A 26,317-nucleotide genomic window follows, 5' to 3' on the forward strand; every position below is an offset into this window, starting at 1 on the left:
CTTCTTTTGAATGAGGGAGTAGAAGGAAAGAAAATAATATCCAGTGCCTCCTATAAGCTAGGCTTGGGACAAGATGATTATCTCTCCCTCCCTCTCTCCATCTCTGCTCATTTAATGATCACAACTGCCTAGCAAGGGGGATCATCATTCTCGGCTACAGATGAGGAAACTGAGGCTCAGACGGGGAAAGCAGCTTGCCCAGCGGGTAGGTAACCCAGTTGGGTGTACAGGCTTCCACAGCCCCCAGCCCGCGGTGACTCTGCTGGGTCCCTAGGCCCCCCGAGACTCACCCAGCATCCCCATGCCAAGCATGAATGCGTCCATGGTGTAAGGCAGTCCCCGGGCCCGGCCTCTTGTCCCAGGTGGGAACATGACTTCTTTCGGCTGAGCTTTCTTACATTCTACCTGTTAAACAGAAAGGCGAACAAATGAGATGCAAATGAATTCCACGTAAATGTCAAATGCAGAACTGATCTGGTTATGAGCCGGGTTATTTTTAGCCTTGCTCCTTGCTCACTGTAAAAATAGCCGTGCCGAGTAAATGGTCTGCAAAATAAATATTTAAGAAAACATACCACTTGTGCAAATCCTGCTTCAGAAAAACCTACAAGGATGAAATTGGGTTTGGAAGGGCGGCAAGGACATAAGCCGAAGATACACACGCGTGGGTCGGGAGCTCAGGTTGTGTGGAAGGCATGAAAGCAAGGAGGCGACATGCGGTTTGTGGTGTCTGTGAGTAACAACAGCAACAGTAACAATCCCGCACGACTGGATGTCCCTTTACATGTTTACAGACTCCTCTTGGATTCCTTCAAGTCAGTGACTCTTCACACAGAGGCTATCTGATCCCACCTCTTATTAAACACAGAGGCCAGTTCATCTTAGCTCCATTTCACAGATGAGAAAACTGATCATCAGAAGACTTGTGCAATGGGATGTAAACCTTATCCTGGCAGGGGCAGGCCTGGAAGCCGGATTTTTAAAATTTCTAGGTCAGTGATGCCACCATCTCCATAAACCGTCCTCGGCACACCCCCGAGGGAAGAAATAAGATTAAACGCTGATTCTGTTCATCTGGATTACAGGTTTCTCTTTTTGTACCCACGCCTTCAACAGGTTGATAATAATTTCTTTCTGTTTCCCTTCTGCCTCCAAAATTTCATAATCCTATTTTGCTCACACACCTAGAAGTCACTTATTTAACAACATCTATCTATCTATCTATCTATCTATCTATCTATCTATCTATCTATCTATCTATCTATCATCTACCTACCTACCTACCTATCTCTATCATCTTTATATAAACAATATATAATGCAAACCCCAGGAAATAAGTAAAACTGTTGCCTGAAGTTCCTACAGTGTTTTTACTAAGGTTCCTTAGGCCCATGCTTAGCGTTACTTGCTTTTAGTTTACAGATAAACTTAACAAGCCCTGTTAGCCAGTTATCAGTCCCACTGCTGATGAAGATGGGATGTCGTAGGGGTGCTCATAGCAGCAGAAGTAACTGCACGACAGCCTGACACTGACGGGGCTAAGACAGGAATCGGGTATCTGGGGCCATCTGGTCCAGGAGCCAGAGCTCCATGCAGCTCGGCAGCTGCTGAGGGTGTCACTGTCACACGGAAATGACCATGGTTCAGAGCACGTCTGAGCTATGAAGGGGAAGTTCAACTGTGTTTCAAAAGGGAGCTACATGGGTTCCCATTCTGGAGATACTCTCCTCCCAAATACTTGATTTAAAACAATATTTCAGTGCTTAAGGCTAGGGGGAAACCTCACTGACCTCAACTATTAACTCTTCTTTCTTCAAAGGCAGCGGGGAACTGGCAAATGACTCCTGTTCTTTAAAGAATAATAACTGCACATCCTTATAAAAGACGGACAAAATGGTTCAACATTCATGACTGATATGCCTCCTAGAAAGAGTTGTTACAGATTAAAAGGAAAGAGATGGGCATCCCGAAAAGAGCAGGCAACGCGCAAGCGGCTAATAAAGAAGCCCGCGTCCCAAAATGAGACCCAGCTTCCGCCTAAGGGACTGGCCGTGGGGAAGGGTGACTCGGCCGAGCCCGGGGCAGGGGCAGGAGGGCTGGAAGCCGGCACGCGTTTTTCTGGAGGACAACCTGACAAAACATCAAAAGCCACACGCGCACACATTCTCCGACCTAATAAATCTGACTTGTAGGAATTTAACCTGCAAGGATATGGAGGAGGCTACCTGTATTCACTGCAAGGATTAATTATCATTAGAAAAAAAAGAAATACCATGAACGTCCAAGAACAGGGAGTTGGTTGGGCCAGGTTTTGTTCACCCGAGGTGACAGGAAGCGACACAGATATGGAAAAGCGTGCTGATAATGACAAGCCTGGCACTGGGGAACCCTCAGTCCCGGGCAAACCAGGACAGTTGGCTGTCCTAACTGCGAGCAAGGAAAAAAGCAAATTACAGTGATTACAGTGAAAATAAACAAGGGTATACATCCTATTGGGGAAAAATATGAAAAAGACATAGCAAAGTTGTCTCAGAGTGACTTTGTTCTGTAATTGCCGTCCTGCGTTTTGTGACTGCCCGTTTCCCCAGTTTGCTGCTTGGAGTATTACCGCTGAAAGTAGCAGGGGAAAGGTGATTAAGAAGGAATTAATTCACTTCATCCCCTAAGCGGCCTGAGGTGACCTCCGAATACGGTTCGCTGTTCACGTGACCCAGAAAACCCCACAACAGCATGCAAATCGAGAGGTTCAAACCTTCGTGTTCACTTTTAAGAACACCCGCGAAACTACCGGGGCCATCAAGGGTACGCGCATCTGAAAAGCCACCAAGCACCTGAAGGATGTCACTTGGCAGGAGCAGTGTGTGCCATTCCCTCATTACAATGGTGGAGTTGGTAGGTGTGCACAGCCCAAGAGTGGGGCTGGGCGCAGGGTCGGTGGCCTAAAAAGAGTGCTGGATTTTTGCTGCACATGCTTAAAAATGCAGAAAGCGATGCCGAGCTTAAGGGTTTAGACGTAGATTCTCTGGTCACTGAGCGCATCCGGGTGAACAAAGCTCCCCAGATGCGGTGCAGAACTTACAGAGCTCATGGGCGGATTAACCCACACGTGAGCTCTCCCTGCCACATGGAGATGATCCTACTGCAAAAGAGCAGATTGTTCCTAAAACAGAGAGGAGGCTGCACAGAAGAAAAAGATATCCCAGAGGACCTTCAAAATCAAAAACTTATGGCCCGGAAATAAATTCATCATAAAACAAGTGCTAATAAAAGAAAAAGAAAGAAAGAAATCCATCAGAATTGAGTGTATCAATTTCTCCTCTAAACCCAGGGGTGACAGTTTGCTCCTGGCCTCTGCATCCTACCCCCAGGACTCAGAAGGAGGCTGAGAAACCTCATTTGCAAGAGCCTGCCTGGGCCGGGAAGAAAGGTGTGCTCTGCGGAGGCAGATAGATAATTACCTAACGATAACACCAGGATCCGGAACAATGCTGCTAACCAGCTCAGTTCCTAATAGCCCTATCGGTGACAATCTATTGCATTGTCTTATGAAAACCCGCCGCCTGTTCCTAGGCAACCTGATCAACGAAAATTTCAGGTTTATACAATTTTCATTTAGGGAACATAAAGGTTAACTGACTGTAATGGGAATATTTTAAACAAACCCACCTACTCTTCATCTCACTGAGAAAGGCTGGCAGCTCCGTTTAATTCTGCTGTCTCCACTGGTGTTGTTTTGGGCAGCACCGGCTGCGTGGGTTCTGTCAACCACTGCTGTGCCAGCCATGCGTGCTCCCCGAGGCCAGGGGCCATGGCATGCGTACTCTCTGGGGGACCCTGGCACGTCCCAGGCACTTGAGTGACAGGGAGAGGTAGCAGCCGACCCAGGGAGCCTGGCCTGGCCTGCAGCGAAGGCTTCTGGGAAGATTTCTCAGGCCCAGGAAGCCTGCCCACCCAGCCCCTGCTCCTCTGATGATGTCGTATGAAGAAAACATACAAAGGGGGAAAGACGCACAGCTGTTCTCTGTATCTTAAGTCCTTGTAGGGGCTTGCTGAGGATGGAGCTATGTCCTTCACCCATCACACACTCATCACACAGAGGAAACCTCGTCTCCCCCATCAGTCTGCTAGTCCTTAGGGCAGGGATCAGGGTCAGCCCTATCTTCCCTGGTCCCTCGGTGAAGTTCCACACACAGCATGGATTGACTTATGTGCTTGTGATGGTCAAGGGGACCCAGTCTATCTGATTCAATGGTGCTGAGGAACTCCATGTGCCCAGCAAGTGCTAGGCTGCAGGGGATGTAACGATAAATAGGCAGGCCTCCACCTCTGAGAGCTCTCATTCCCTGGAAAGGACAGATTGTTCTCCTAACATTAAGGCAAGTACTCACACGTCAATCAGACTCGTCACTTCTGGGCCTGTCAGCCTCTGGAGCCTCTTGACTTAGACCACATTTGGGTCCACCCCCCCCCCTCCCCAGCCCTCCCTCCTCCCACCGGGCCCTGTGCAAACCAGAGAACTTGGCATTAACAACCCGAGTTACAGTCAGAACCCAAACAGGGAAAACTCAACCTATCTCTGCAGCTGGCCACATCCTTAGGTCATCTGGCCACACACTGTGTCCTAGTCAGCTATGCAACAAACACCCCCAAACTTAGTGACTTTGAGCAACAATTTATCATTCTTTCTGGTGGCTGTGAGTTGAGTGGGCTCAGCGGAGCACTGGCGTGCTGTCTCTTGTGTGTTTGTGGTCAGATGGTGGCTGGGGCTGGAACCAGAGAAAGCCTGGACTCGGATGTCTTCCTCACTCACAGGGCAGGCAGCCGACGTTAGTTCAGCTCGACTTTCCATGGTTGAGGGGAGGGGAAACTATTCATGGCTTCTCCATGGCACTCACTCATAATTCTCACAATTATGGCAACTGAGTCCCAAGCACAAGCATTCCAAGAGACAGGCGGAAGCTGTAAGGCCTTGTCTAGCCCAGCCCTGGGAGTCACACTGTTACTTCCATCACATTCTGCTGGTGACCTGGGGCCAGCCTAGATTCGGAGTTGGAGGGAACACACAAGGGTATGAATACTGGGAGGCGTGGATCACAGGGGCCACCTGTGGAGACTAACGACCACATGAGATAGGTGAAGGGCAGTGAGCAGGCAGGACAGTGGGAAATACTCCTCCCACCCTTGGTGTCCAGCTGGCTGGCTTCCCGGGGCAGTGGGCACTGAGGCTGCCTTCACCCGGGGGCACAGGCAGGGCTTGGGAGCTCCCCTCCCAGCGCAGCTACAGAGAGGCTTGTCCAGCACCCAGGTCAACGGAAGCACAATGGAAGCGGTTCTCCTGGGGATCAGGTCTCCTGCTCCAGCTGTTTTAGCAACACCCCTGACGCTCATGTGTAATCCGTGTTCCACCCGCACACCAGAGAGGGCTGTGTCTAGGGCAGAGTCTGAGGACGGAACATCTCCAAGCCTTGGTCCTCAAGTCTCCTCAGCCAGCACCTCAGACGCCACCTCTGCAGCCATTGCCACTGCTTCAAACGGCAGCACGCAGACAAACCAGGCCGGTGGAGGGGCCAGAGGTTGAGCAGGAGATGCCACTTGGAGCTGTGCTTGTAGGAAGCCTCAGAGGACACTGTAACCAGCTTCTCACAGCGGGAAGACCAGGTCTCCCATTTTCCAAGTTTTGGGGCTGGCAAAGCCAAGAAGCAGCCCCACACCTGGGGCCCAAGACCAGCTCCCCAAAGGTAGATGGGACTGGCTTTATAATTTCAATCTCTGTGTATGCCGCTCTGCTTGGCAAACTGGCCTTGGAGGAGGGGTGTGGCTTCCTGTAGCCCCACGGCCATGGGTTCAGAAGAATGGCCTAGCTGGACCCTCCTCTTTCAGGGTGTCCTTTAGGGGACCAGAGGCTGATGGGAGCCTGCACGTGTACACTCCAACTCTCTGTGCTGGCTGCTCCTGGGGGTGGGGGCTTTTCTCCATCAGGGTCCAAAGCAACTCAGCAAGGGTTGTTTCCAACTCTAGAAATAATTTCACTTATAGAAAAGTTGCAAGGACAGCACAAAGCACACCTGTAGGCCCTTTACCCAGAGCACCTGTTGTTACTCTGCTTTATCATCTGCACACTCTCTGTATGATTTCCCCCCGAACCATCTGAGTGAGCGGCATACCTGATGCCTTTTCCTAAACATGCGCAGTTATCAACCTCAGACATTTAACACTGATGCAATACTTTGATCTAATCTGCCTTCTGTTTTCCTATTTTGTCAGGGGACCCAATGCTATCCTTTATCACTATCTATCCACCCCACAGAACAGGAAGCTAAGGCCCAGGGAAGTCAGACACCTCGCCTATGGCTGCAGACCCAGTTCCTGTGTGGCAGGGCTGGGTCTGAGCCCAGGTCGCCTGATGCCATGGCCCGTGCCCGGGGAGCCGGTCCTCTGCCACACCCTAAGGGGGACTGCTTGGCACTGGCTTTCGGAGAAGGCCCTGGGACTTCTGTGCGGACTGCTCAGCAGCTGCTGAGTGGCTGCCCCACCCACCTGGCCCGGGGCCCTCCCGAGCCCAGCTCCCTGCTCGGCACCTTTTGGGAAAGGAAGAGGCTGGCGGTCTGAGGACTGTCTGAGGAGGACGCCAAGGTCTGGGACGTGAAAAGCCTTTTGTTTTTTCCTGGTTTCTACACAAACAGCCCCAGTCAGCAGGCCCCTGGAGCTGGGAGGGAAACCAGACCCCTCCAGGTCTGGCGAAACCCAAGCCCTGGGCCTGTGGCCTTGATTTTCAGCCCAGGACAAGGGAACTCTGTGTGGCCTGAAGGGGCCAGTGTTTGCAGCCTCACTTCTCACCCCAAACAGGACATGTTGGAAATGACTTACTCCTCCAGGGAGGGGGCCTATTTCAAAGAGTAAAATCTACCGCTGGCTGCTCAGGGATCAACCGGGACTGTCGGGCTGGAAGGAAGGGAGGGGAACGGGGGGGGGGGGGGCGTGCTGAGGGATGACTGTGGCTTCCACAGCGGGCACTGTCCTTCTGGGGAGCTCCTTGAAAGACACAGAGGTCTGGTCAGTACTACCAGCGCCTCTGATTTAGCAGGCAGCGGCTGGGTGTGGACAGAGGAATTCCTTAAGGTGGGCTCTCCCTCGGAGGTGCTGGAGAGGGGCAAGGTGTGGAGAGGAGTCGGTCCCCAGCACCACCTGAGACACATGCCCCAGTGACTGCAGCCTCCCACCTGTCCTGTCCTGAGGGCAGGGTCTTGCCCTGTCCACTGCAGTCCAGCCTGAAGGCTGAGGCTCCTAGTTCTAAATTGCTGCTCCTGACTGTTCTGTGCCTCGGTTTTCTCAACTGTAAAACAGAGTAGCAGAAGTACCCACCCCACAGGGTGAGCAAATAAAGTAAACGAGCTAGTGCAGGATACAGCTGGTGGGTCAGTCCTTACTCCCCTCCACACAGAGCCTCCTGCTTTGAAGGTGATAAAGCCATTTCACATCTGTGCTGCCGTAAACCCCAAAGACTGGGGAGCAGTGAGAGAGGAAGTGGCCACCCCCCCAGCTTTCCCCTAACCTCCCCCACCTGCCACCAGGTAGGGCCCCACCTTCCTGCTTTCATCAGCAAGGTGCGCACAGGGAACTGCAGAGGCTGCACTATTTGGGGAAAGAGCTGATGGTGGCAGCAACAGCTGTTCTCCTTCCCCATTCTGGGAGCCTGCAAGGACATTTCAAAGTGAAAAGAAACCTCAGCCTCCAGCAGGTGCCCAAATTCTGCCAGCAGGCCGAGTGCTTCCCCCAGGCCAGGGCGGGCGTTGCCACAGACCCTGCACTGAGAGGCCTAACTTAGTCTCTCTGTTTGAAAGCGAAGAAAAGAAAACGTGTGGCTTGAGCCTGAGCTTGCGCCTCCGGGGAGTCAGGCAAAAAGCAGCCCAGCAGAGTCAAAGGAAGAACAGGCCCCAGACAAGAGGTGCAGAGAGGGGAGCAGCCTCTTCTGGGGGTTCCCGTGCCTCCTCCTGTGGGTGATGTGTTGGGGATGCAGGAGGCAGCACACGTGGAAAAGCGCAGAGGCGAGGGGCACCTCGATACCGAGCAAGATGCTCCACTCTCCTCACTCCCCCTGGTGACCTCACCAGAGGACAGATGAAGGGCAAAGGAACCAGAACTCAGGGGACTGGGAAGCCACCTCCCCTCCGGCCGCATTACCTCCGCCTAAAGGCAACAAACATCTACCCCCCAGCCACAGGGCCTACTCCTCCCCCACTCTCCTCACCCCCCAACAGGCAAATCCCTCTGCCCCAATTAACGGAGCGGTACGCACACCGCGGGTGCGTGCCAGGCGTGAGGGGGGTGGGAGGAGAGACACGGGACCTCCCTCTCCGCGGAAACTCGAGATTCATTTATTAAGCGCCTCTCTGGCATTTCCTTTTTTTGCCTTCATCCTGCTTGTTTAATATTGCATTTGACATTCTCATTTTATAAATGGTAACAGAAGCAGAATGGATGGCTAAAATTAGCTTACGAGTGAGAATGGTGCTACAAATAGGATGGTGAACACAGAAGCCTAGTTAATTCCACCCACAGTACCCGCCCCCCTCCACTTTTGGGAAGGTTCCCGACCCAGCTCTCAGGCTTCCAGCTGAGGAGGAGCAGCCCGAGGGAGGGGATGTGTGTCTGCAGCGCCAGGTCCCAGAGGCCAACCCAGGACTCCCCTCCCCTCCTGCCCTCTCCCGGCCAAGGCCCGGCCAGGGTTAATTCCCCGGGGGCCCTGGGCTGAAGGCAGCAGGCTGAGGTCTCACTGGGCTCTGCTCTGAGAAGTGCGATGATTCAGCTGAAGGGCCTGAGTAGCCTCCCCGGGACCTCCCATCTGTGGGCCCCCTGCTCTGCTCTGCAGGATGTGCCCCTTCTCCTCACCTTGGGACCACCTCCTGCCACAGCATGGAGAGTGCCCACCTCACATCCCTGCCCTGCCCCGAAGACTCGGGTTCCAGTCCTGCCTGGGCCTGCACACCTGCTTTTACTGACCTATAATTAGCCCAAGAACACCTTAGCTGAGGATTCCTTCACTCCCCACCTTGCCCCCACCAACACGAAAGGCATCAATACTTTCCGCAGGCTGCTATCCGACACCCAGCGACACCCCAGCATCTGCTTGGGGCACCCCCATCCTCACACTCTGCCTCTGACTAGTAAAAGCTGACTCAACAGTGACCCTGGGTGACCTCTTGGCTAAAAGCCTTTCCATGGGCCCCTGGAGGTAAGCAGATCACGCCCGCTCTGAGCTACACTAGTTTGGTGGGAGTCAGAAATAACAGCCCATGGGCAAAATCCAGCGGCTGCTTATTTCTGTAAATAAGGTTTTATTTTAATGTAGCCATACACACCATCGGTGGCAGAGGTGTGGAGTTGTGACAGACATAAGGCCCTCAAAGCCTAAAATATTCACTATCTGGCCCTTTACAGAAAGCTTCCTGGTCCCTAGCTTTAGGCCAAATGGAGGAAACTTCCAGTTACCAAGGGGGTGTCCTGGAGGTGTGATTCCTTCAAGGATACTGGATTCTATACCTTACAACAGAGAGGGCCAGGACCCCCCGGGCCAGGACCCATACAGAGCTGTCTATAAGCTGCAAAGGGCAGTGGTCACTATCTTTCCCACTGTGCAGAGGGAATCAGATGGAGACAGGCGGGGACTTCCTGCTCACAGGATAACCACTGGCAGATCTGGGACTCATTCGCGTTCCTAAGTCCTGGGAGCCTCGCCTCTAAGTAGCCCAGCAGGTCCCAACTAGGAAACAAGGACATTCAGAGAGCACTCAGAGGACAGAGCCCTTTATCCCAGTGTTGTGTCCACACATCTACAATCAATGCTCCAAGACCCCCACTGGAGGGCAAGGGGGAGTCCTTCTCAGGGAGGAGACCTGGTTTCTGACCAAGGAGAGTGTGGGTGGTGCCGAGAGCACAGCCTGGCCTGGGGTCCCTGCTCTCAGGGTCTTAGTTCCCTCATCTCAATCCCTTCCTTCTGACACTCGATGATCTGTGTGACCTGTACTCCTGTGTCACCTCTCGTTAGCAGTGGTCCTTGCCCCGTGCTTCAGAGACTTTAACGTGCACACAGATCACTGAGGATTTGTCAAAACGCAGATTTTGATTCGGTAGATCTGGGTGGGGTGGGGCTGAGACTACATGTTTCTAGCAAGTTTGCCAACTTGTAGAACTGTGGGTGGTGGCCAGCTGCCCCCAGGCCCCTGCTTAGCAATTTTCATAAATCAGATCACCTTAAAGGAACAAGGAGAAGGCGCATTGAAAGGTATCCCATCGTAACCCATGCATAAAGCAAGTAAAAACGTACATCCACCAGTCAAATCAATCCCGATTTTTCAATGATGAGACTTGCCCAAGTCGGCAGCAGGGTGCAGTGAGAAGAACACAGGGTTGGAACCTGAATGACACAGGTTCAAATCCCAGCTCTGACACTGAGAACTGTGGGCTGTAGAAGTCCCTCCACTGCTCTGAGCTCGTGTCCCCATCTGTAAGACGGGACAATGACTCCTTCCTCAGGAGGAGCTATATATATGTAGCTCCATCACAGTGCCCGGTGAGTACCAATACCCTTCAGCTGAACCAGGTATGGGAGCAGGCTCTACCTGAGGTGCCCTCGCCCAGGCACCTTTAAAACTGTACCCCAAGCTCTCACCCAGTGAGGCTGAAGTTGCCTCCCCGACTCCACTCGAGGTGGGGGCTGAGCCAGGCCTCTGGGGAAGCCCAGAGCAGGTCTCTGTGGATCCCCGCCGCCTCCCTCCCCGCGGCGGCCTCGCTGCTCGCCAGGAGGCCGCTGGGAGGTGGCGCTGGCACTAATCAAGCAAGTGTCCCTGCTGCTCAGAGGCTGCTTCAATCAGGGCACGCGGCGGGAGGCGTTATTAGCTGCTCCCGCGCCTGGGCTTGCAGCGTGGCCCGAGGTGTCCCTCCCCGGAGGGCTGCCACATGGCTCTGCATGCGTGTGCATGTGCGTGTGTGTGTTTACTGAGAAAGGGCCACGTCTGTGCTTCACTCTGACCTGTGCCAAGATGGAAGAAGGGGCTGAGTCTTGGCCCTTGTGGGTTGGCCCTGAGCTAGGGTGGTGGCCCAGCTGCCCCCAGGCCCCTCACTCACCTGTCTGGAGACCCACTGTGGCTGACAGGGACCACTTACCCCCAAGCTTAGGCCTTCTCCCCAGCAGGAAACTGGCCCCGAGTGAGCCCATCTCCTTTGCCTTCTCTTAGGAGAACGCGGAGCCACATGGGCTACAACATGGCTGAATGGGCAGTCAGTGGCCTTGGAAGGTGCAGACCAGCTAGATGACCTTTAACGTCCCCTTCAGCCCGGAGAGGGGGGATAGCCTATTGGGTACAGATGTGAGCTCTGGGCTTAGCTCTCGGGGCTTGAAATCTGGTGCTGCCACTCGCTGCCCCCGTGGCCCTGGGCAAGTTGCTGAACTTCTCTCTCTGCCTCACCCTGCTCATCAGTAAAATGGGGATAATAATTAGAACCTACATCAGAGTGGGTGAGATAATCCGATGAGAAGAGGTGCAGAAAGCAAGCGCTCAGCACGGTATATAGTTAGCACTAAAAAACGTCAGCTAGTCTTGGGATCTGGGTGGGAGGGCACCATGCAGGGTCTTCTTGACTGTCCCCCTGCCACCACCTGGAAGTGACTTCCTTCAGGCAGGGCCTCTATGGGGTGGGAGACAGAGTTGTGTGATCCCAGCTTCTTGAGAGGCACTCATGCCTGCTGCCTGGCTCTCCAGCATGGGGGAGCAGGGCCCTCATTTTTTAAAATGCCCAGGAGACTCGCCAACCAGATTAGCCAGGAAATGGCTCTGAAAATTATGATGTTCCTCGCGGTCATGTGGTTCCTCCTCAAAGCCTTATCCTTTTGTAATCATTCATACAGGACTCAGTGAGTGGAGCACTGGGTTAAACGAAGATCTGGTTCAGGTCCTGTCTTTGTGCCTTACCAGCGGTGAGCCCTTCCTTTTCTGTGACCAGGAAAGGACGGGCTCCACGCACGACTGAGTACAGTTGGGTTCCCGCTGAGTTGACAGAGAGGTCACCAGGGCTCTAGGACATGGGTCTCTAAAGCTTCCCAGCACATCCCAGTTTACAAAACACTCCCCGGACAGTCTACAACAGCCCAGGTTTCTGCTTGGCAGTCTCCACGGTCTCCAAGTCTTTCCATCTCTCATTTGAATTCTGTCCGCTGCACAGTTTAAGTTCATTTCCTTTTCTTTGGGCCTAACAAGTAGAAACCAGTATCACAGAACTTGCTGCGATTCAGGATTCAGGCTCCTCTCCCAATGCCCTTCAGAGGAGGAGTCCTCTCAAGGCGCACCCTGCAAGGGCACCGTGCTCTGCTTTCCCAGGCCCAGCCATCCCACGAGGGGCCATCACAGGCCCTGTTAGTCTAGGGTTTGTCAAGGAGGTGACCTACCAATGCCCTCTCCCAGTAGCCCCAAATTCTCCCTTAGAGCTTGAAACTGGCAGGGCAGGGCAGGGCGCCTGCAGGGAGGCCTCCCAAGCCCGTCTGTGATCCCAACCACTCCACCCTGCCCCTTCCTCTGTCTACTTCCATGTTTGCTATTCTCTTAGAGAACAAGTACCAGCCCCAGATTCAAAAGGACACGGAAACCCTAACGCTATGGGCATAGCTCCCTGCACCTGCCACAGTCAGCCTCCACCTGGGTGGGAAAGAAGGGGACGCCTGCGAAATTAACGGGGGCCACGGCTACAACCTCTCTGGCTTCAAGCCAGCCCAGGGGATACCTTTCTGGGGCTGAAACTCTACCTTCTGATTGCCCCCAGTGTCATCTGGGGATTCACCCTCCCACCCCGAAGCTCAAACAATTGTCTGTCCAGTTCATCTGACAGCCAATAAACCAAGACCCACTTTCCTTTGCTACGTGTGTAGCCCTGGGGTGTATCCCTGGGTCCGAAGTTCCCCACTGGAACAGTGAAAAAAATAAAGCCCTTCCCCATTTGTGTCTCAGGTTCGTTTCAGAGCCAGTCAACGGTGAAAGGCCACGCATATGCGTCGGAGGCAGCGCACGGAGTGGTCTCTTGCCAGTTTACATCGGGCCTTCCCGATGAAGCGTTAAGTCCTGGCAGGATGAGGGTGGTGTCTGCCAGTGCGCTCTCTGTGTCTTCCCCTCCCCGCTGCCCAGTGGAGTCCATCACAGCACACCTGGCTGGGCAAACACGGCGTCTGGGCCCCGGAGGCAAGTTTCCTTTTAAGCCCCTGTCTCCCTATTTTTAAGAATTGCCCTACCGAGAGAGAGAAGTGCCAACTGGAAGGCACCAACTTCAGAAGGGCCGAGAAAGCCCATGAGGACACCTGCTATTCCCATGTATTTATCTCCCCTGTACCATGTTAATGCCTGAGCTGATGCCTCTAATCTGTAGCACGCAAAAAAACAGTATTTTCATTTCAGATGCATATGATGGTGTGGAACAATACCAACAATATTATTTTAGTGCCCTGGGAAAAAATTAGCAAGTCAAATATTGAGTCAGGCCTGTAGCACCACAGGCTAAGCAGATTGCTTTGATCTTATCCGCACTAAAAGCTCTATTATTGAATTTAAAGTCAGGGAACACGTATCAGACCATATACAATGACTGTCTGAATGCACGTCTCAGAAGCAACAAATGCTCTGACTAAATGAAGAAAATACCAAAGTTACGGCTGCGATTGAAACACAAATTTGCCCTCCTTCTCCTGGGGCTGGAGGCCCTGCTGGCGAACAAAAATGTTTTGGTGCTGAAGGACCTTCTGATGGCTCCAGAAAGAGCTGCTGAGCTCCCATTTTTCTGTAACCAACAAGGGAGGGGTTTCTCACCCACCTACTCAATTTGAGAACAGGAGTTCGAGAGGCAAGCCAGCCAGTGTGCATATTCTGCTCGTGGTGTGGCGCCCTCTGGTGGCCATTTCTCTGGGAGGCCTACCTGGCTCCCCAAACTCTCAACGATTCAATCTTCCTCTCCTTGCTGAGGGTGCACTCCAGGAAAGGGAGCGTCAGAGATCAAAAGGGAGGGACAGAAGCAGCTGATCATAAGGATAAAACTAGTTTATTGGAGGGAGAAAATGTTAATAATCCAGCAGGGCCCAAAGAGAGACGTAATTGGGTGGTAAGATATCTAAGATATCCTGCCCCCCCCCCCCCCCAAACGCCAAGCTAAACAGCAAACACTTATCCCTAAGGCAGGGGTTGGCAAACTACAATGTGCCGATCAGATCTGCCCCCTGACAGCTTTTACACAGCCAAGAGTTAAGGGCGGTTTTTACATTTGTAAAAACAAATATTTTTCAACACATGAGATTTCACTGTCAGTGTCCTGCTTGTTCATAGGCGAATGTTTTGTCTGTGGACACCTTTGTGCTACAACAGCAGAGCGGAGCAGCTGTGATAGCCGTTGTCTGGCCTGCAAAGCCAAAGAAACTGACTCCCGCCCTTTACTCCTGCCGTTCACAGGGCTGAACCTTAGAGTCTGGCCCCCAGGCCCACCCTGCCCGCCCTGCCACACGGCGACCCAGGGCTGAAGCGGTCTGCAAGACAAGGTGTGTAGACGGGGGAAGGAAGGCATCGCAGGTCAGCGCCACCCCCTACAAACTTACCATTTTATTATTGATTTCATGGAAATGAATCTCACAGACTTTCTCCACAACGTCTTCATTCTCAAAAGTGACAAAGCCAAACCCTAAAGGAAAGGAAAAACAAAAACAAAAGCAGAGAGGGAGGGTGAGTTCGGTTCTGGCTGCCCATGCGTTTTTCTTTGCTGTCTTACAGTGGCGAGAGGCTCCTGGGCTGGGGGCTGGAGGCTGGGTGGGTGGGTGGGTGGGGGGGACACAGATCCCCGGGAAGGGCCTCCAGGTTAAGGAAATTATTTCTAATTTGTACGGAGCACCCTTGCAACAGTGAGGAAAAGTTAATGATTTCACCCACATGCGGAGGGTGTTGTGTGGCTTCCATCTGCCCCCAAGCAAACAAGAAATTTCCTTGTCTGTTATTTGCAAGGGTTAGAGCCCCGCGGCGGCCGGCGGGCGGGCCGCCCACAGCAGCGGGGATCGCTGCGGGGCCACGCGTGCCCTTTCTGTGCTGGAATGGCCAGCCCTCCGGTCGGCCTCCAGACGGAGACCGCTATTTGTCCCTTTCTTCCTGAATTACTTCCTCTAATACCTCATCAGGACATCCTGAGGCCTGGAAGAAACTATTAAAAGTTTCAGGCCTCTGTTCTGCGCAGGCATTCTTTTCCTACTGCTGCTTCAAAAGCGCTACAGATTTGGGGCAGTTTAAGACTGTTTGATGCCTGCTGTCAGCCTGCCGGCTATCCACTGTATTTACTCGGCTGGAGACCGCCTTTGCTAGACAAGCCGTACTGGAGAGTTTTGGCAGGCGACCACCGCTCAGCATCCCGAGCTCCTCTCGCTGCCCTCCTGCCCGTCACTTTCTTTTCTTCCTGCCCCCGGCAGGGTCTCCAGCACGCAGCCCCATCTGTGACCCTGCTGGTGAGCGCGGCCTTAACACATGCACCTGCTTGCAGGATGGCACTTTGGATGAAACGCAGCTGCAACGTCAGTGCCAACACCGCGCGGGAAACACAGGCCGAGAGTACAGACAGACCCCAATGAGGGGCGGGCAGGAGGCCTGGGCTCCAGTCTGACTTGGCTTCCAACGTATGTGTCATCCTGGGGAGTCCCTTCCCCTCTCTGAGCCTGGAGTCTCACCTGCAAATTACACTGGGTCCCACACCTTGAGTCACATCCCAAGTAAGGATCTGCAAGGCTCTCTGCTATGCTCTGAATGTATGAGCCCCCCCTCCCCCCGATTCATAGGTTGAAATCGTAACCCCGATGTAAAGGTACTGAGGGTGGGGCCTTTAGGTCGTGGAAGGGAGAGCCCTCACGAATGGATTAGCGCTCAGAAAAGACACAGGGGAGCTGGCTTTTCCTCCCTGTGCTCTCTGCCGTGGGAGGATACGCCAAGGAGATGGCTGTTTGTAACCTGCTTTTTCACCAAAAATCTGACCACGGTGGCACCCTGGTCTCAGCGTTCCAGCCTCCAGAACTGTGGGAAACAAACTCCTGCTGTCCCTAAGCCTCCCCATCTGCGGTACTTTGTAACAGCAGCTCCAACGTATTAAGCCACTCTCCTCCCCAGAGACATGCACCTGCGCATGGAAGACGCAGAGATCAAGACGATGTCCCTCTTAAGCAATCTCCTCCCTAAAAGGCAGAAGCCGGAGGTCCCCACTCAGGGAGAGCATCTCCCCTGTACAGAACTCACCCTCCCTCACGACTCTCACTTCTAGCCTTGTGGGTCAGTCACTCTGGGTCTCATTTTTCTCTGAAGGACACCTCTCTAGCCTGGACCCAAACCCAGGCAACACGTGAACCCCTAAGCAAGCCAGGGCAGTTCTTGGGGCAAACCTCACTGCTAATTAGGATGAAGAGGGCAACGGGTTGAATAGTGCCTCGCCCCCACCCCCGCCATATCCGTGTCCTAACTCCTGGAGCCTATGAACGTGACCTTATTCGGAAAAAGGGTTTTAGCAAATATAATTAAGGGTCTTAAGAATTAGGGTGGGCTCCAAGTCCAGTGACGGGTGTTCTTATAAGAGAAAGGACAGCAGATTGGAGACGCAGAGGGCAGAGGGGGAGAAGTCCAAGTGATGACAGAGGCAGAGACTGGAGTGATGCAGCCGCAAGCCAAGGAGTGTCTGCAGCCACCAGAAGCTGGGAGAGGCAGGGAAGGAGTGTCCTCTAGAAACTTCGGGGGCAACGTGGCCCTGCTAACACCTTGATTTCAGACTTCTGGTCTCCAGAACTGTGAGAGAATAAATGTCTGTTGTTTTAAGCCGCAGAGTTTGTGGTATTTTGTTATGGCAGCCACTGGAGACCCAAACAGCCAGGTTACAGGCTTTGGCTGCCCCCATGTAGGCGAGTCACACATGATCTCCTCACGCCAGGCCATTTACTCCATCTGGGTAGAAGGCAGGGGGATGTGCATGAATGGACCAAACCCATCTGTGACATCAAAAAAGAGCATGAAGTCTGTGCCAGCCGAGGCACCCTTCTATGAGCCAGAGGACAGCCTGGGTGAAAGCCAGCTTGCTGCCGAGCACGTGGACTTGACCCTGGGTAAGTCAAGTCACCACGGGGGTCAGGGGTTGAACTCATTGCCATGGAAGCAGCTTTTCTGCTGTGACCCTTGCCTTCCTGGTCCACTGGGCGAATAAATCGCTGCCCGAACTCCAGGCCCAACACCATTCAGGACTCACATGGCCCCAAGTTCCCTCTCCTGCCAGGGCTTGGGGACAGGAAGAGGTGTGCCAGCAGACCAGGAGACAGGAATTAAAATGCAGACTGTGCGCCAGGAAGGGCGGGGGCAGGACTCGCTGCATCATTTCAGATTCTGACTCGGAAATTCTCCCTCCGGTTCCTTCCTTAACCCCACAGGACTCAAAATTCGAGTATCACAAAAATGATTTTCCTGATCAAAGGAGAGCGCCTGAACTTCCAGCCTATGCACCCTGGATGCATACCAATTCGGGCGTCAGGACTCATTTGCGGTATTTTAAAGATCTGTATCGTCTTAACATCCCTGTCTGTTTGGCCCAAACAGAGAAAGCAAACTTGATTATGTCTAAAGTATTTATTTATTCCATTTGGAGAAAGAAAAGAAACAATTATCAATAAATGTGATTCCTTAATGTATGATCATTTTTATCTCACCGGGGCCCTGTTGCTTACGATGAAATAGTAACCCAGTGGCAAACACCCGCAGAATAAATTAAACCGAGGCATGAAGGACAAAGCCATGAGGTCAGAAATTTGGGAGGGGCAGGGTGGTAGGTGGGGAAAAATCCTTTTTTGGCATCAAAGTCTTCTTTTTTGAAATGTTTCTATTGGGTGAAATATATATAACAAAATCTACCATTTTTACCATTTTAAGTGTACTGTTGAGTACAATATTGTGCAGCCACCATCACCACCCATTTCTAGAACTTTATCGCGATCCCACACTGAAACTCTGCACCCATTAAGCAATAGCTCCCCATCCGGCCTCCCTTGGTCCCTGGTAACCTCTGTTCTGCTTCCTATTTATATGAATTTGACTATTCTGGGTACCTCGTGTAAGTGGAATCCTACAGTATGTGTCTGTGCCTGGTTTATTTCACTCAGCATAATGTTTTCAAGGCATCTGGTCTTCTGAACAGTCTGCTGGGTGAGTCTTCCTGACAAGGGGCAGGAAGAACGGATTATTTCCCTCCCATTTCTCCAAAAGAGAGCCCCACAGAGAATCACAAATGGGGCTCAGGAAAGCCCATCAAACTGAGGCGTAGCAGCCAGGTAATAGAAATGCATAATTCTCATTCAAAAGAGGTAAGGACCAAATAATAAGCTGTGTGCCCCTGGAGAGTCCCTCTACCTCTCTGGGCCTCTAAGCCGGCAGAACCGGGCTGAGTGTGCATGGGGGGCCGGCAGTCCTGCTCTGGTAGCTCTCTGGTCCCTGCCACGACAAGGACTTGGATCCACGGTGCGTCTCCAAGAGCTCACACTCCACTCGGGGCCCCCGGAAGGCTCCCGTGAACATCCGTACCCCGTGCTCAGGGCAGCAGTGGACAGGGAGCCATTTAAAAATGAAATTCTACATCATTCTCCTGAATGAAGCTATTATTGGAAACCAACAGTAAGCTCCATTTAAGAGATAAGCATTTAACAGTCAAATCCTTTTTCCCTCTTTTATTCAAATGAACAAAACTGAATATTCATCTGAATAATACAAAGCTATAAAAAACACACACACACACCCCACGCATACAGAAGAGAATAGAAATCTGAAAACAAGATACCTCAAAATTAAAATGACCTGCTCCAAACACAGTCATGGAGAAATATCTGACAGTTAATTTACAAAGAATTCGTTTTTAGGTCCTCCTAGCCTCAAAAATAATTTTCTTCTCTTATCATCTAGGTCAATGAACACTAATAGGCAATCGAGTGGTGCCTAATGCATCTTCAGTGAAAATCGATGCACATCATGAGTTAACACACTTGGTTAATGGGGAAAGAAGTGAGGGGGAAAACACACCCAGATGGCTGGGTTTATTCTGACTTTACCCCATTAGGAATTTAAGGCATGTGGATGCTGGTTTATTTATAAGCCATGCAACTCCGTCTCCAGCTGATAACTCACTGTGGAGGGGTGTGGCAGTGTCTGTGGGCTGCTTCCACTATAAATACGAGAGACTCGGGTCTGGGCGTGGCGAGTGCTTCTGGTTCCCCAATGTTTCTCATACATCAATCACCCTACCTGGTCCCCAAGGCAACCCTGGGAGAGGCAGGGCAGGCTCTGCCATCATCATTTTGCTTAAGTGCTCAGCACGGTTAAGTGACTTGCTCCTAGTGACACGTGGCCACTGAGCCAGAGCAGGACATCAGAGACTTTCTTGGATCAGGAAGATGGAGTTGGTGGCCCTATGGCTCGGAGAGGGTGAGAACCTGGCCCATGAGGCATGGGGGTCTGTGTGCTTTGTCACAGAGTCGACCCCCACTCAGCTGTGAGTCTGTTAGTGACAGTTCATCCTCAACTCAGAGCGTTACCGAGCCATCTCTATGGGCTGCAGCAGGTTTGGCAAATCGGTTTCACCTGCCTGGAAGGGTTTTCCTGGAACCCTGGGTGTTGCATGTCTGAGACCTCACCCTGCAGGTCCCTCCGACAAGAAGGGGAGAGGTGAGCAGTAGGCACAGACGCACGGTGGGGTGGGTGGCTTCACATGCCCTGGATTTGCCCTAAAAATATAACTCAGAGGATCGATTGGTTCCATAAAAAAAAACACAAAAAAACACAACCCAGCTGCCTGGGATACTCGGTGCACGTTCCCTGTGATTAGTGGAGCCCAGCCTGAGCTGCCGGGCGAGCTTCCTGAGTATCTTCAGATGTTAGATATTGGGGAGAGGTGGGGCGACAGTCCCAGCTGTGTCTGCCTTCATGCCTAATGGTAGCGTGGACTTTGGTGGGTAAGAATCTCATTTCCCACCAAGCCAAAGGCAGGATTCCTTCAGTTATTTCTAATCCCTGGTACCCCAAAGACGGTTATTTATTTAATCAGTTCACACTCTAATAGTCATCTGAAAAGAGAAGCTTATCTCCATGTACTGAGCCTGATTCTTTAACTTAGTCTTCACGTCTCCCCTGTGCAGAATGACTGGCCCACTTCACAGGTGAAGAGCTGAGGCCGGGTGGGAGCCTGTGCTCTTCCCACCACAGTCCACTTTCTTCACATGGCGGCGGGTTCATTCTAAACCCGTATCTCCCAGATTCTATGCTTGTCCCACATCTGGCTTAGAACCCTGCCTGTCACATGGCCCTGCAAGAGCCTCTACACAATGGGGAACAGCCCCCCGTCCTAATGACCCGGCAGAAGGAGAGAGTGTGGGGAGATGCCCTCGTCTGTTCCAGGTGAGTGTGCTTCCCTGTGCCCAGGGCATCTGAGTCCTCCCACAGAGAGGCAGCCAAGGGGACACTGAGGTTTCTCAGAGGCACACAGCAGAAATGATTTTATACAGAAAACCAAGGACAGCACCTCCTACGCGTCTAACGGGGACAGGCACAGGGGTGAGTGGCTTCTCTAGACACTTCCAGACCCCAGCCACAGACATGCCGAAATGGGGCTGGTCACCAAGCACGACGCTAGAGGCAGCCTCGATGCAATGAGTCAGCCCGCTGGAGGGATAAACAGAGAAGCACTCAGGTCCTCGACCTGGTTAAGAACAAAGAACGGGGCAGGCACGCTGACCTGCAGCGCACACGGACTCAGCTAGGGGCTGGCCAGGCAGAGACACGTGGGCCAGGAGGCCACCCGAGGCAGGCGCTCGCTGCCACCCTCGCCCAGGCCCAGCAAACAAGCCCATGATGGATGCCAGGGGTCTGCAGATGCCCCGCAGCCCTCTCTCCTCCAACCTTGCTTCCTCCCTGACTCTGAGCCAACAAGCTGCCTCTTTCTGGACCCCTTTCTGGCCTGGCCTTTCCTCCCTGCCACGTCCCCTTCAGGGTGGCACTGCAGCCCTTCCGCGGCGGCATCATTCACGCACCTGCTTCCTCGTTTACACCAGTAGTTTGGCAGCTGGTTGCTGTAAACTATAATAAAATGCCTTTCCAAAAAATGAAGGAATGTGACCAGACACGCCAGACATCATGATATTAAAGCCGTGTCAATTAATTTCTCCCCCTGCTTGATAAACGAGCCCCATTCCATCTCTTAATAATGAGGAGAGAAACAAGAAAAGTTGACACTTAGTTTAATTTATTTTCTCAACTTGCCTGGTCATATTTCTTTCTGCCTTGCAGAGCTGGCTGGGGCTGTGGGAATTACAAGTGGCTGGCGCAGGCGAGGCACGGATCGGTGCGAATCGACGTGGGTCTCCTTTATTCCCACACACCACTTAATCGGGGGGGGGGGGGGACTTGGAGAGCCAGCTCGCACCTGCGCCTCTCCAGCCACCTTTGGGGGCTGGGGGGAGTCGGGGACAGGGAGGGGAGCGATCTCAGGTGCGTGGGGAATCAGATAACAGAAATGACACTATCAGATTTCCAATCTAGTGTGGAGGAACTGCTCAAGACTGAATTCCCTAAATTAATATTAAGCTACATTGGCAGCATGTGCCAGAGGGGAGCCAATTTCTCAACTGGAAAGGTGCTTCTCTTTCCTGTGCAGCCCAGGGATGCTCTGGCCAACATCACCTGACCTTGAAACATGAGCACCAACCTTCTAAAAAGTCAGATGCCCACCGTGAATCAGCAAGCGTTTCATTAAGGCTTTAGTTACACGTAATTTTTTCACGTGGCCATCATAACCTCAGGACCACTTATGGAGGTTAGACCATAAATCCAGTTGGGGTGAAAGTGGAGTGTGCACCTAAACCGGTGTTTCTCGGCATGGTCGGTCCCTCCCAATTCTCTGTTTAAAATGCAGTTCCCTAGGCCCTGCCTGCCTCCTAACGTGGGCTCTGTGGACGTGACCCAGGAATGTGCACTTTCACCAGCTCTCTGGTGATTCTGATGCCCACCGAGGTCTGGCTCTGCTCCATGTTTCCCAATTCAGGACAAGCAGAGTAGAGGTTATCAGGTACAAAAGGAATCCAGAACATTCCACAAGAAGGGGGAAACTAAAGCTGTTTTAAGAAGCCTCTAATGTCCCTTTATGGAAAGCTGGACCTCTCAGTCCCACAGGCCACCTTCACCCAAGGCAGGGGGAGATTGGGGGATGGGGTGGGCAAAGATGACGCTTCTCTCTTGCAGGCTCAGGGAAAGACTGGAAACCAGTTCATACTCAAGTGTAAACGACTGATTTTGTTTCTGCTCCCAGAGGTATTCGTGGTTTACCTGCATCAGATCCTTATGCAAAAGCAATTCAGTTTCACTGTAGAATTCTAAACAGTTATTCAGGAGGTCGGAGGGTTGGTTGTTTTTTTGTTTGTTTGTTTTTTTACTGATGGGAGGCACCTTCAGATCTGTGAAATCAGATGAGTGCAGAGAGAGCTCTACAACGGGGTGGGGGTTCTGAAAAACCCACCCAGGAAGGAAGAGAGGGAAGACAGAAAGGAAAAAAAGAGAGAAAGGAAGGGAGGGAAAGTGACTCAGAGAGGGGTGGGTGGATGGGGAGAGAGAAAGACCTCCAACCACCCTCAACTATTTTTCTAAGAGAGAAATCTGCTGTGAATACTGATCGTGTGATTTGAAAGCGCCGGTGGCTGCAAGGAAAAGGCTGTCTCATCCCAGACTCTTGTTAACTGAGGGGGAAAAAGCACCTGTGATCCAGGCCAGACAACCCCAACCTCATTTCATTCCGAGCCCGCTCCGTAGCAGTGATTCTGTGAATGACACTTGTCAGGGCAGCAGATTAGTTCACAAACCTATTTTTTTGTGCATGGTGTTCCATCTTGGTCGGGAAAATAGTCAGTTCTTGGCGAGAGAGACACATATTACTGCTGTTAAGTGCCAATATAAACTCTGGGACGCGGTGGTAAATTCACCAAATTAAATCGCTAGACAACTGGCTCGGATCAGGACCCCGGCAGAAGGTGCCAGGGCTGCGGCGCTCGCCCAGCGGGGCGGAGGAGGCTGAGGTCGTGCGTGCAGCTGGAGCAAGGGCACGAGGACGCGCTTCCTCCGTGTCGGCTCCGGAAACCAGAGCCCGGGCGGCTTCGGCAGGCTCGCTGGCAGGAGCGTGTCCTTTAAGGCTTCTGAATCCCGGGGCTTTCTGAGCTCAGGGGAGATAGGGCGCCAGCTGGTAGCTGTACTCTGCAGGGGTGGGCATTTGGGCTGGTACCCCCAGGCTCTCCTCCGGAGAGTGGGTTTCAAACCTGTCACCTTTTCTGACACTCGCCCTCCGGCCCCACCCACGAAGTGAGCATCCTGTAAGGTAAGAGCAAGTTTCCATCTACCTCAACGTCCCTGCTGAGGTGAGGTTTTAAAATCAGGCCTGGACTTGAGCCAGCAATGACTGGCTGTGTGACTCTGAGCAAGTTACTGAACCACTCTGACCTTCAGTATCCTCCTCTATGGGGCAGAAATAACAAAGTTGACCTCACCAGACAGGAAGATGGCTTGCAATCACTCGTGGGGGGTTAGCTACCCTCTCCCACCAATCAAGTGAGCCTCTATGGCTTCTCCCCTACCCCAACCTCCAGGTCTACGCACGCTTACCTTGCCCTCTGCCTGAGCCTCACTTAGGAAAACTGATTTGACATGTGTCAAAGCCACTCCATGGGGCTTTACCAGCTATCACAGGGGACAAGATTCAGGGCAGGAAGAGGTAAAATAAGTCCATGGTAAATTCCCAGGCAGTCTTATTACTTAAAAAGACCCTTCTGTGCTCTGTTTTGGTAAAAACAAAAATCATGTGCTGATCCTGAGTGCCAGGCCCTGCGCTGGCCAGGCAGGTGTGGCCACGTGGCCCTCACCCTCACCACTGACGCACGGCCGGTGCCTCGGCGTTTGCTGGGGGGCCCTGAACCCGTAGTCTGGTCGCTGACGGAAAAGCCACGGGCCCCTGTTCTTGAGGGGGTTCCCCGGGATCCTCTGAAGAGGGAAATGAAGGAGACAGAGGGAAACTGAGAGGGGAAGGTGGGGAAGACACAGACAAAACCTGCTCCGCAGAGCAGAGTGGGAAGCAGCCCTGCGCCCTACTCACCCCCGTATGGAGAGGGGACCCCTCAGAGAAACCACGGCTCGCCAGCCGTCAGCTCGAGACGCCCACCTGCCTTCCCTCTAACAAGTTCTCGGGGAACAGTTACGGCCTCAGATAAGGTTCCAAAACTCCATCAAAAAACCACTGCTTGGAAGCAGGCTTTCAACACTGCCACAAATTATATGACTTTTATTATGAGGTATGGTTTCAGAATAGTCCCAGCTGACAGGGCCCTGGCCGGACGCCCGCCGCGCCCGCCACCCCTCCTGCGCTCCCTGCAGAGGGTGGGCTCTGGCCGCACCTCCGTGACTCCAGCCCCGCTGAGCTGGGGGGGAAGGGGCAGAGGCGGGGGGGGGGGGGGGGGGCTGCCCATCACAGGGCCTCCGCAGGAGACACAGGCTTCTTCACCATGGGAGGGTGGCTGTTTTACTTTGTTCTTCTGGGCTGTTAAAGGAACTGCGCTTAACATCTGGAGGCCAGATCTCTCCGAGAGGCTGAGACCAGCAGCCCAGGCAGCCCGGTGGGGGCGGCGGCTCCCCAGACCATGTCCTGGGGGGGGGGGGGCAGGAAGAGGGTGGAGAAGCAGGGGCGGGCCGGGCAGCGCAGTCCACACGGGGTGTTTCAGCCACCTGTGAACTTACTGGAGATGCAGAGTCTCAGGCCCCACCCGGGACCTCCTGAACCTGAATAAAATTTTTAACAAATTCCCCAGGTGATTTTTATGCCAATTAAAATGTAAGCAGCATGGGTCTGAAACAGCGATTCTCAACAGCGATTCTTCCATCAGAGTCACTTAGGACAAAGTTTTAAAATACTGATGCCTACGCCCCACCCTCGGGATTGAGTGAGGTCTGAGGTAGCACCCCAGCACCTACATGTTTTAAAATCTCCCCAGGTGGTTCAGACGAACAGTTAGGGTTAAGGAACATTGGGAAAAGGAAAAGAGTTTCGCTTCTAATTTTTATTTTTCATCTACAATAATTTCAGCTTCACTAATATTTAATACAGGGACTGAAAGGTCCTAGTGCCCTCCCATGACCATATGTCAGACGGACCCTTGTCTTAGAGAGTATTTTATAGACCCCCGAAGGAAAAAAGGAAATGCTGCGATGGGGGTGCAGAGGGGCACCACCTTTATGCACCTGCTGCACGCATGGCTGGTATCTAGTGCTGTTTACCTGTGACCAGTAAGTCAGTGCACAGCTGATGTGACCCGGCTTTAATTACAGGAACCCGCACACACCGGGCGCTGCAAAGAAAGCCTCGACTGCAGGTGATACTCATATAAGCACATGCCACTATCAGAAAATGGTAAGGTGACCATTTGCTCTTAGGAAGCCTCCTCCAGCCAAACACGCCTCCAAAATGTGTTCTGATCAGATGGGGCAAATGGCAGTCACATAAGTGAGAAAGAACCCACTTTCCTGCAGGAACCTGTGCTGTAAAAGACACAAATGTTCCAACAATATTTCTTTTTTTGTTTGTTTTGTTTTGTTAACCCTCACTCAAGGGTATTTTTTCCGTTGACTTTTAGAGAAAGTGGAAGGGAGGAGGAGGGGGGGAGAGAGAGAAACATTGATGTGAGAGAGAGACTTCAATCGGTTGCCTCCTGCATGAGCCCCAACTGGAATGGGAGATGGACTCTGCAACCCAGATACATGCCCTTGACTTGCAATTGGACCCGAGCCCCTTGGGTGCACAGGCCAACTCTCTAACCACTGAGCAACACCAGCCAGGGCCTGAAAATATTTCTATTGTTCTGTGATTTTGTTGTTAAAACCGATATAACTGGGTTATCTACAAAAGCTCTCATATCTGCATATTTTTAAAACTTGGAAACAGAACTATGAAACTCAATTTTTAAAAATGAACATTTCAGTGGATTTTGAACCCATTTGTTAAACATATAAAAATGCAACACTTGATTAGTTTGCATGAAGAACTGATTGACATCAGGAAACATGGAAATTTAACAAGCCGAATATCAACAGAATCCTTTGCATAATTGGAGAGTGGGACTGAAAAATTGGTCTCCTGATTCAGCCAGCACAGTGACTGTGCCTCCTTCACTGAGCTCCCTGTATCCTGGAGGCATAGTTTTCACTAGACAGGCACT

At 52.3% G+C, this 26,317-nt stretch overlaps 1 protein-coding gene across 6 annotated transcripts in view; it reads right to left on the minus strand.

The window, feature by feature from the left end:
- MSI2 (musashi RNA binding protein 2) overlaps positions 1 to 26,317 on the minus strand; it is a 338,327-nt gene that overhangs the window by 41,434 nt on the left and 270,576 nt on the right. For all 6 annotated transcript variants that reach the window (XM_081161067.1, XM_081161068.1, XM_081161066.1 and 3 more), the window contains 2 exons: positions 14,624 to 14,706; positions 291 to 405 (listed from right to left, as the gene is read on the minus strand). In XM_081161067.1, the coding sequence (XP_081017193.1) occupies positions 291 to 405; positions 14,624 to 14,706 (198 nt within the window). The remainder of the gene's footprint in view (positions 1 to 290; positions 406 to 14,623; positions 14,707 to 26,317) is intronic.

The sequence above is a fragment of the Miniopterus schreibersii genome, assembly GCF_964146895.1.
Source record: "Miniopterus schreibersii genome assembly, chromosome: 16".
In the NCBI taxonomy this organism is placed as follows: domain Eukaryota; kingdom Metazoa; phylum Chordata; class Mammalia; order Chiroptera; family Miniopteridae; genus Miniopterus; species Miniopterus schreibersii.